We start from the raw sequence: 11,890 nt of genomic DNA, 5'->3' as shown, positions 1-11,890 counted from the left end.
TTTTTTTTTTTACCAGGAGGGAGGTGACACATTCAAATAAATCACTTTAGAAGTGAAGAGCATACCCTCCTGGTTTGCATTATATTTAAAAATTGGCATATATGTATCTGTGAAAGTGTTTACTAGACTAATTGTCTTTACCAGGCTTTCCATACTCAGTGTGTGTCATATTACTGTACATGAAACTAGCACAGTGAAATTATGACCTTGCTAAGCCTGTTTCAGCTGAGCATAGTTTCTGCTTGTCAAATCAAGGGATGCCTGACATAGTGGAACAGTGCTACATTTCTGTAGCTGCATACTTTTGTTTTTATCTGTTGCCCCTCTTTATAACTGCTTTTACAATACTGAATACTTATCTCCATCTACACCCTAACTCCTGCTAACTACCTTCACCACAGCCTTGGCAGCACATCTCTCAGGGGGCTACATCCCTTCTTCTTTGCGACTGGTGAGACAGAGGTTAAAATACCACACAGTGTACACACTAACACACAGCAGGCGACCGCAGGCCTTTGCAGCTGTCCACAGCATCACAGTCACACTAAGACTCTAGGAGGCTAACAAACGGCAGAGAGAAGGCTCTGACTTACTGTATTTTATATTTACTATTGACAGCATAAGTTACAGTCTTTATAGGCTCTAAGTTTTTGATTTATTTCTATGCTATAAACATGCAGAAATAAGCAGCTACAGTTGACATGCAACTAAAACAGAAATGGATTTAAACAAGCTTACAGATATCAATCATAGTCACCGGTGTTGACAAGGACATCTTCCGTGTATCACAGGATGAATTCTGAGGCTGACAGCCCACACTAAACAACTTCTCTTCAGGCGTCAGTGTGTCAGTCAGCACCAGAAAGGTGAGACCCACCCTTCTTGTGAAAGAGAAAGAGTTTGACAATCTCCTGTCACTTAGTCACAGAACAGGCAATCACCTGAATGAACAGAAGCCAATGGAAGGCAGCCTGTCTACCTCCGTACTATGCTTTTCAGACCCTAATAAAGTTGTCTGTGTGTTGGTTAGACGTTCATCTGGAGCTACCTGACTCCCTGCCAACCAAGCGCCAGGGGAGGACAGAGGGTAAAAAGGAGGTGAAGGGGAACTCTGAGAGAGAGAGAGAGAAAGAGAGAGAGAGAGAAAGTGAGAGAGAGAGAGAGAGAGAGAGTGTCTCCTCTCCACACACACACCAGCCCAAGACAGCTAGTGCTCATTTATCAGTGTCTCTGAGAGCTGTCCAGCTGGCAGCACAGCGCTATCTGTTTATTAATTGAATTAGCCTGCATCCGAAGAGGCCCAAGAGTGTCAGAGTACAGAGGCAGGTCAAAGAGCCGAGGGGCCGCTCCAGAAGCCTTAGTGGTGATGGTTACAAACCAGATTGAGGCAAAAGAAAAGGACCATGCATGATTAGAAGATCACGCCAGCTTCACCAAACACCAGTTAAAATATACTGTACACTGTTGAACCGAGACAGCACATCTGACGTGAAACCTATCCCACATAACAAACAGATGCAAAAAAATGAAAGGAACATGTAGCGAGAAAAGACAACATACCACTTAAATAAGTGGCAGGAATTATATTAACACACTCAAATTAAACAGTGGAGTTTAAAGAAAAAGCACAAACAAACCCTTACCGTGTTTGAAACGTGTTCCTGTTATCTCCGTGCAAGTCTTTGCCACTGCTCCATCTGGAGATGAGACTCCAGCTTCAGTTAAACCCACCTCAGCCAAAACTTAAGTCTTAGTACCCAGAACCACAGTGACGCAACTACGGGACGTTAGCAGAGCGATGATGAGCAGGCTGTGATACTTAAACACCTTCATCAGCTCCCTAATGACTCTTTAACACATGGTTGTATTTCCCCAGACTGCGCTAAGCTCAAGAACTTAACCACCACGCTCATTTTACTCTAATAACACACACACACATACGTATGCATTTCTCCTGCAGAAACATGGCCGTTACAGAAAACAGTCATTAAATCGGTGCAGGTGTGGCGGTGCAGGGCGCTTGCAGATGGGATGGCACGCAGTCTGTCCTGCTAAAGTCTGCCCTGTTGTTGTCGAGAGAATTGGAAAAACTCACGACAAGAGGATGAGCAGCCCACAACACCATAAAGAGGCGTCAGCTTCTACAGGGATAAATCTATAAACTAGCAGTCTATATGTAATCACATGCATTTGACACTATATATCATGCAGTCTGTAAGTGTACTTGAAGTAGTAAGCCTATTGATTTTCCATTGTTAAAACACCATCCCTGGTTCAGCTATCTTTTGCCCAGAGGGGAGCTGTTTCCTCGCAGACCTTTGCCCCCTGACCTCTCCACTCCCACTCCTTTTTTTTAAGAGTTTCTCATTTATGTGGTCTCAGGGATACCAGGTGATCACCCATTAATGATATTTATTAATGGCTGCTACCTCTCTGACACGGGGGGCTTTGAGTGATGTCCCTGTGAGTGCTCTGGGCACATCCTGAGAACACACTCAGGTTTCTCCTCGCCAGATGACTTCATATCTATTAACCCTGGGAGGAGGAAGCAAGCGCACGGAGCAGGTACAAAGGGAGGAGACCACGCCCGTCTCAGGATGGGTAAATCACACCCATCGAGGTCAGGGTGAGCACTTTTATTCCCCTTAAAAGTGGAGCAGTGTACTATCAGGGGACCTGTGGCCCTCTGGCGCCTGAGCGGGTTAAAAAGATTTAACCAGTCTGTGGAGTCATTGTTTAAGTGCGAAAAGATCGCAGTTTCAAATGGAGATCTTCCGACTCACATTAAAGAGTCCACAGAGAAACATAAAGCTTCTGTCTGTCTCTGTCAGCCTTTTGTTACCACTATAGTAGCAGCGTGTCATCTGTAAGCACACAGTATTTCTAATTGCGTAATGTATCATTGCTGTAACTTTCCTGGCAGCCAAGGCCCCCTAAGTCACACTCTAAACCTGACATGGGTTCACCCCTTGCATTTCAAAGCAGGAGTTTGGCTCCTCTGCTTTGCAAAGCACCCAGAGGATCTAATTCCATCCTCCTCATCTCCACTACCACCACTACCCACCAGTGCTTGTCTGCAAAACCCACTCTCTGTGCCCTAAAACTCCACACCCCCCATTAGTTCAATTTTATTAGATTACCCTCAGTAACCCCCCCTTCTCTCTCTCTCTCTCTCTCTCTCTCTCTCTCTCTCTCTCTCTCTCTCTCTCTCTCTCTCTCTCTCTCTCTCTCTCTCTCTCTCTCTCTCTCTCTCTCTCTCTCTCTCTCTCTCTCTCTCTCTCTCTCTCTCTCTCTCTCTCTCTCTCTCTCTCACACTCACACTCACACTCACACTCACACACACACTCACACACACACTCTCACACACACACACACGCACACACACACTCACACACACACACACACACACACTCACACACTCACACACACACACACACACACACACCTCTTCCTTGTTCCACCCCCTCCCCCTTTGCTTGCCAAGAGCTGGGGACTGTTAAACTGATTTCCTCAGGGAATGGAGAGGCAGACAGTCTGATGGGAGGGCTGTAATGTCGCCCCCTCCCTCCTCTCTCCGGTTCTGAGCCAAGACGATCAGAGCCGGGGCCGAACAGACCCTCCCTGTGGTTCCAGACACAGGAGGAGAGATGGACATAGTCCGGCTGTTCCGCCAGGGCCCGACGACACTCTAGTGGTGCTCGGAGGAACCATGGCAGTATGGGCGCAGCGAGACACACGCCCACTGAGAGGCATGCTCCAAAGCATGCACTCATACTCTTGGCAGCTTCTCCACCCTGTCAAGTTAATGGATGGGCCTCTGACTCCAGTCTGTATATCCCCACTGTTCCCTCTCTTGTAAAGCCCTGCTCTAGTGCAGCCTACATGGTTATCACTACACCCACTGACACAATCTTGAATATAGAGAATGCCTCAGAGCGAGGGAGACAGAAAGAGCATGAATACAATAACAAACACTATCATATGTCTTAATCTGTAAGCGACAGGCAAATTACGTGCCATCATGCTAATAAGAGTAACTTGAAATGTGCTGACTGGAATCAAACATAATTTCAAAGATGCTTAAAACAACAGTCCTCAAATGCTTGTGTATTTTGGCTGAAACAGCACCCTTAACTTCGCACTCACTGTTTATATGTAAATTTTAATGTTCCTAATTATGCTTGGATTTTTCATTCAGACTTTGTCCTGTAAAAACAAATACTCACATTTCTTGCATCACCATAGTCTATTTCTATTAACATTTGCTTTGGGATCACACGTTGTTACTATACCCAAAGGAAGGAGATTCCCCCTGTGCTCCAGCATGTTAACATGACTGAGAAGCAAAGAGAAGGCACAAGAAAAAGGTTGTCAGTTCTGATCAGAAGTTGAGAAGTGTGTAGTGACCTAACTGGTCAATATTAACGACACTTTATCAGACTAAAAAATCACTGACACAACAGACTTTTTCCCATCACCCCTCCATCGTTTGAGTGGTTATTTTGGAGTCCAGCAAGTGAGGCTCTAGGGGGGCTCATGGTGGCTGGACCAGTTCAGTCTGGCCCGTGTGGTGATGGCAGTTGGTTTACCCAAGCTTGGCTCTACCGGAGCCCGTCCCATTCACAGGCCCTGAACCATGACCAAATGGCCTTCACATACACCTCCCATCAGCACAGCTAAAACAACACGCAGTTATCCAAAGACAAACAGATGCGACGCTCTGCGCCACAACTGCCACCCTCGTCCAGACCCCCCTTTACATCCACACACACATATATAAATGTACCAGTATACACAGTCCTTAAAATACCTTGCTGTATAGTAGTTTTACAATGTCAACATTGAACTTTTAGCTGTAAAAGTATGTCTGTATTGTATCCCACATGACAGAATTTTGTTCCCTGCAGTGCTCTTACTGCCTAGGTTTTTATCTACATCCATTTCAAAAGAGAAGTTCTCACAGAAGTTACTCTTTGTTCACAAAGGTCCCATATTTGAAAAAGTAACTCTGCAAATATCAGTATGGTGGACTACTTTGAAGTAAAATAAATTGTTAATGTCACATTTGCACAAGAATAAAAGTATACAAAATTCTCTTGGTGACTAACCAAAGTTGACTGACATCAAAAGCCAGTGGTTTTGAGGACGGGATCTTTTAGGTTCACAAAGATCTCAACATTATTTACATCAATTTAATATCCATTAAAGGTGACAAATTGTAAAAAAGTTAGATTTCCATGTCTTCTTTTTATTATAAAGCAAGTTGAGATATATATTTATGTATATAAAAAGTACTGCTACAGTGCCGAATAGGACAAACAAAGCCTGTTAAACAAAACACAGCCTGTCCATTTACCTTTGATTTACTGTTTACAGTATGCATGTATTTTAGACACTTTGGCACTGGCAACATAGTGGAGGCAGTGAGAGAGAGGCCCCTCTCTGGTCTTTGTCCAACACTGATAAACTGGCGGACACACATAGAGATCACATTTTTATCATCTGCAAAACTTTATTTGCATCCAAGACACTGACATTGACCGCTCTCTCTATGCTACACTGATACAGTGCATGAATAGAGCGGTCAATGTCCTTGTTGGCTGCTGTTATCCCACATCCGTACATTTACTTAACTAACCACACATATGTACATAAGAGATCTGTATCAAATACTATCTACAAACTCTAAATTTATGGTTTGTTTTAGCCCACTTAGTCCACAGATGTGTTTTGGCTCCAAGGACAATAATTACCGAAGAGGGTGTCAATACACTGAAAGCGAACCATTTGCGCACACAATAGTGAGAGTGCACACAAACATACACAGTGAGCGCACATATTCAAGAGCCAAGTGAAGCGGCATGCAGATTCAGCTGTGCTCTTATCTCACCGTCCCTCTCCGATGACATCACAACCTGACAATGCCACCATTCATACAGATGTTGCTTACAAAACGTGGAGTCAGACTCCTATTGTGTGTGCTGCTCCTCCTCACAAAAAGAGGTTTAACCAGAGGTGCTCCCCTACTACAGTGGAAGAAAATGAATGGAACACGTAATAGCGTTACCATGTAGGCTAATAGTTCAACTGCCAACAAATGACTTCACACCGAGCAAATCGCTCAATCAATCACTGTGCAGCAGAGTTGAAAAGTGACGCACCTGTAGTTGCTTCACACATTTTTGTTTTCTTTGTAACTTTCTAATTTTTCACTTGTTCGTTGTTTAAGGCAAAACTTGAGCTTATTAACCCAAATGCCTGTTGCAATTCTCTAACTATGCTGAAACATAAGAACAGTAAGAGTTGTGTAAATGCAATGTAAAAAGCAACATCAGCGTGCTAGAAACACTTTGATTATTGGTCCTCCTGTGTCCTATGAAATGTTTCTTTAAGAGACGCACCCCCCCCCCCCCCCCTCCTGAAGTAATAAGGAGTACATTTAGAGCATGCCAGGAATTATGTCATCCACCCATCTAGTGCCAGCTCCACAGTCAAGAGAGCTGCAGTGAAGGAACATATAGTATTGTTTACCTCATAAAAAACTCAGCACCTAGCCTGATGCTTAGTGACACATTTATTGTCCTTAGTAACAATGTAAACAATAGATAATTGGGAGATAATAAATAGCACATTTTCATACAACAGCACCAAAACTTTTTCAAGGCCCCTCTGTCTGAAATTAGCAGGCAAGCAGGATGTGTGGAAAGCATGGAGCTCATTTAAAAAAGGGACACAAAAACAATGCTGAATTACACCGCTGACATGAGTCAAGCCTCATAGTCGTCGGCAGAGTTATTTAGTTTGATGGACCTGGTTGGGCTTTGCTTTTTACAGATGAGAAGTGATAGTGAATGTCTCTCATCATACAAAAAAAGTAATCAAACCATCTTGGCAAGAGAGGAAGGTATTCGGGGGAGAACAAAGTGCACGTATGCACACGTGTGTTTATAAAGTACTGTACTGTATGTGCATCTCTGTGTATATGTGTGTGTCCTGTGCATGTGTGTACATCTCATTTTCTGTTGTTTACCTGACTGTCTGCGTGTGTATGAATGTCCCTGGCTGTCTAAGTATATGGCACCGTGCAAAGGGGATGACACAGAGCTGGGGCAGTCAGTGTGTGTGTGTGTGTGTGTGTGTGTGTGTGTGTGTGTGTGTGTGTGTGTGTGTGTGTGTGTGTGTGTGTGTGTGTGTGTTTGTGTGTGTGCACGACTCTTCGCGAGGCCCTGTGGAGAGCTGGCTCGCTGGCTCTCTCGCTCTCGTTGACGTAATGCTTTGGCCAGCGAGCTGTGGAACTTGGCCTCCTCTCTGCAGCGTTTCCTCTACGCTGCAAGGGTCAACTATCCCACAACCTCCAACACACAACACGCACCATTCTATTCCCCAGACCACAACAGAGAACAACACAACCACACCCGGCACCATGAGCACCCAGTCCTTCGCAAGAAAGAAAACAGTTGAACCAAAACTAATAAAACACTCCCAGACAACCAGCTGAAAGCAAAAAGGGAAAATATACAAGTCAGTTACTGCACCATCAGGCTTTGCTGTACCACTTAACTGCTGGCACTTAAGGAGAAAATCAGAGATAGAAGAGAACAAAGGTGGGTACTGATGCAGATACAGTCTTCGGCCCAGAGAGCACAAACAGAGAGCTTAGAGCGAGATATGAGTCCCCAAGGGGCCACAGCAGTCCTTCAGCTCATTAAGTATTTACACCAGAGACAGGCCTCCCTGCTGCTCTGGCCCACCACAAAATCAATTAGCCTTCATTAGCACAGGCTCTGGGCATGCTCTCTCCGGCAGGGGAGGGTTAATCCAGCTACAGAGGCCTCCTGTTACCACAAAAAATCAAACAATCACCCACATGTGAGTGTACATGCATGCACACATGCAGAGGGGCAAAGGAAACTAGGCCGAGCATGAAGTCCGAGCAAAAAGTCCTTTTAACATCCTTCACAATTCTTCCAATTTCTCACTCTCACACAATATCGATACCGTCTCTCGCCTTTCAACTCCCCCGCTCACCGCGCCTGTCTATCTATTTCCTTCATGTCTATCAAAGTCCAACTCAATCCCCTTCTCCCACTCTAGCAGTGTAAACGTTGAGAAGAAAGAGTGCATCCAGGTCCGTGCCTCGGGGGTGTAATGTTACAGTCCGGAGATTTCCCATTGGCGGAAAGTCAACATGGTCGTGGTAATGCGATTAGAGCCGGATTGAGAACGTCGCAGGGGACACATGGGCCTGATCATGGCCCAGTTATCCGATAGCGAGGCCGTATTTATCGACCTGGCCCGAGCGCGGATATTACAGACATTAGAGACCCCGTCTATGCTTATGAAACCCACGCTGGAGATCGCACAGTGATAACACAATTAGCCTCTCACTTTCTGTCCACAATCATGGAATTCCATCAGTTGCGTTTAGACATCAGGGAGCAGAATCTCAATTGATCCACATTTGGTTGCTGTGCCTCGTGTCTGAACGTCCAACTAACCAGAAAGTTGCACGGTCGAGGGCCCTGTAGCCATTTAGTGACTGCATATGTTTATGGGAGGCCTAGCAGAGCATTTACAATTCAATTACATAGATAGGAGGAGAAAAAAAAGAGCAAGATGTGTCTGGATGACGGCCAGGGGAGAGATAAGCCTAATACACTAATATTGTGTTACCCCAGCGTGTTACCATAGGAACAGTCGAAGAGATTCAAAAGACTACAAAGACGATCAATCTTGAGAGAGCAGGAGGAAGAGGGAGAATTAAATGCCCTGGGAATGCTCCCGCTCTCCTCTATCAGAGCAATAACTCTTCTAATGACCTCTGCTACCTCCTCTCTCCCTTTCTCTCTCCACAAGATGTTTCTGTCCAGTGAACTCAGCTATCAGTGAACCTTTCCAAACACAAAGAGCAGCCAACGCTTTTCATTATGCTTTGTGATTTTTTTGATATCCAAGTCATGACACTTGCTCTTATTTCTATGGAGTCTTTTCCATTTTCAGAGATATTTATTTTGAAAACAAAGGTTGGCTGGTGGTCATGTTGTTACAGTATTAATCAGTTCATATCAGCTAGAGTGTAACCGTTCATCCATTGGATGTTTAAGGGACAGCTGAGATTTTTTGAACTGGGGTTGTATGAGGTACGTCAATAGTCAGTGTACTACCTACAGTAGATGGCAGTCGACATGCACCCAAGTGTATTTAGAATATGTTCACCACTTTACCTTGCTGCCAGAAAGCCATGTTTACACAGAGGTTGAGGCTGTTCTATGTTGTTTCTCTTCAATGGAATCTGGTGGCTTTGACCGGAGCATCGATAACACCTTCCGACCCCCCCTGCGTAAACTTAAACAGGGCTGTTTGACGACATGATAAAGCTGTGAAACTACCGTAAACATAGCATATACTGAAATTGATAGATTGATCTGAAGATTTTTTAGGTGGTCCTTTTTGAGGTGGCCAAAATATGTTTAGCTGCTGCCCACAGCAGTACGTTGCTTAGATTCTGCTTCTCCAAACTAGGGGTGTGCTAACTGCCATCTTCTGTAGTTAACACACTGACTATGGATAAGTGCCTCATACAACCCCCCCTTCAAAAAATCCGAACTATCCCTTTAATCACACGTATACTGTCAGTCAGTTGCGTCAGTATTAGCAGTGCTAGTATGCAAAGTTGAAGTGGAAGGTTTCTTTCTCTTCAGCTTTTTTGTCAGTCAGTCTTTCTCTCTCTCCTCGCTCAGCTACGTCTCATTCCCACTGCTCTAACTGCCTGCTTTGTGAAGGATGAGGTCATTTGATTTTTTCCCCTGCTGTGTTAAACTAGTGCTAACAAGTTGCAGGACCTACAGAACATGTTCTGTACATTAAGATATACATCAGGCAGTCGGTGGGCAGCCGAGCCACAACCACATAAAGGGCCCTTTATTCCAGCCAGTCTCCAGTGCTGCACTGGCAGGTTCAGACACAGCTTTGATTACACACCAAATGATGAAATCCACACAGACCTAAGAGCAAAGCTTTGCTGGCACAGCCCAGTGGAAAAGAAAGTTGCAACACTTTGAGCCTGAGTGTGTGGACTTGTGTGTGCATAAATGTGTATGTATCCATGTGAATACATGCGTATACTCACCAGTTTGGCTTCTGAGTGCATGGAGGGAATGTGAGTGGAAGAGCAAGAGTTGCTGTGGGCGGGTCCTTGCATACCCATCATATTGGAGCCCATGGACATTTGTCTCTCCATCTGAAGATTACAACACCATGGTAACAGTCATAATCACAAGTCTAGAGTTATTATTCCCATAGCGCAAACATTTTCTACAAGATGAATCAATAAAAAAGGTCTTTATTTAGCTATAATCTATGCTACTTTTAAGCCTTTACAGGATGCTCTCACTACTTTCACAAAAGAAGCTTTAGCATTTTAAGCGTACCCGCACAGTAGGCTATAGGGGATGAGATGAGAGAGCATGAGAGCTTGATTTCACATGACAGGCTGCCCTGTGCACAGCTCTGTGTGATGATAACTGAAGCTGACCCAAAACAGGAAGCCAGCACGGAGGGACTTAACACAGGAAGCCGGTGCAACAGGGGTGTGCGCTTTTCTGATAGTGTTGTGAGTGTCAGTCGGACTAACGCCTCATAGCCTGGCCCCTTTTTGTGCAGGATGTGTTAATAAGGTGAACGAGATGTGAGACGTGTGATTTAGTTGTACGGATGCATGAGAATCTGTCGTCCCCTGCGTATGGTTACTGCCTGCCTCTTAGCGAACCTGGTCAGTGTTGTCATGCATCACAGCTGAGATCTGTGAGGAAATCAGCTGGTGAAGTTGACAAACAGGGGTGAGAGGTCACCTACGCAGAGTGATGATGATGATGATGATGATGATGATGATGATGATGATGATGATGATGATGATGATGATAATGATGATGTGAGCAATGTTCACTGAGCAGTACATGCAGGAAAGAAGAAACCTTTGTGCGGGCGTCTGCATGCACACATGTGTAAGCTGCGGTGGCCTCCCAGCTGCTAAACTCTGGGTGGTTTGATGGTCTCCATGGGAATGGCCCCTCTCCACCCCCCTTAGCCTGACCCCCCCCCCCCCCCCCATACACACCCAAACCCCCTTCTTGTCCACAGAGACTCAAGCCTAGAACCTGACACACAGCCTTAATTGCACTAAGTGTGTTTTGTATAAAAATATCACCCAAACCTACACCCCTTTCCTGAACCGTCAATCTTCCCCAAAATCGCTTAGCTCTTAATTTAATAAACATGGGAGTTTTTTTTCTCCATACCATAAACACAGGCTGTCTTGTGTTACAATGAGAACATATGTTGTATCATTAGAATCCTGATACGAGGAGCTTTCTCCGGGGTGTTATCATTTCCCCCGCTTCCCAATGTGGGTCCTCTAAGTCTTTAAATACAATAATGTCTATATTTTTAACCTAGAGGTAGAATTCTTCGTTTCTACAAAATATCACTTCCTTATAAACGGTTGTAAATCGTTTTAATGCTGATAGAAAATATCCCAAACTAAGGCATAGTTTATGTGCAGTGGGAATTAACACTGTTGTCACGTATGAGTGAGTGACTTTGCTTCTGCTTTTGTGAGTGCACCCGTGAGTGGATGTTCTGTACGGAGTTTTTGTACTCACAGGCATCAGCACGGCGGAGGAGCCAGGCATGGTCGGGTCTGGCAGAGTTCCAGGCATGGAGGCTGGCATAGGCTGTCTCTGTCTGTTTCGTAGGTGCAACAATGAGGACAGAGAGCCTGGGACAGGCCTGAGAAGAGACACACAGAAATACACTCAGAGAACTTCAGCTTTGGCACTGTCACAGAAATTGGTATTCCACCGCTATGGTGGTAGTTGTAACTTCTCCTTCA

The 11,890-nt window shown here is 44.9% G+C and overlaps 1 protein-coding gene across 2 annotated transcripts in view; it reads right to left on the bottom strand.

The window, feature by feature from the left end:
* The window catches only part of creb5b (cAMP responsive element binding protein 5b), a 40,056-nt gene that overhangs the window by 7,485 nt on the left and 20,681 nt on the right, over positions 1-11,890 (bottom strand). For both annotated transcript variants that reach the window (XM_083917571.1, XM_083917570.1), the window contains exons 6-7: positions 11,661-11,787; positions 10,130-10,240 (exon numbers count right to left, since the gene is read on the bottom strand). In XM_083917571.1, coding sequence (XP_083773697.1) covers positions 10,130-10,240; positions 11,661-11,787 — 238 coding nt within the window. The remainder of the gene's footprint in view (positions 1-10,129; positions 10,241-11,660; positions 11,788-11,890) is intronic.

The sequence above is a fragment of the Echiichthys vipera genome, assembly GCF_963691815.1.
Source record: "Echiichthys vipera genome assembly, chromosome: 8".
In the NCBI taxonomy this organism is placed as follows: domain Eukaryota; kingdom Metazoa; phylum Chordata; class Actinopteri; order Perciformes; family Trachinidae; genus Echiichthys; species Echiichthys vipera.
The sequence above is the reverse complement of the archived record's forward strand: the minus strand, read 5'-3'. Positions and strand labels throughout refer to the sequence as shown.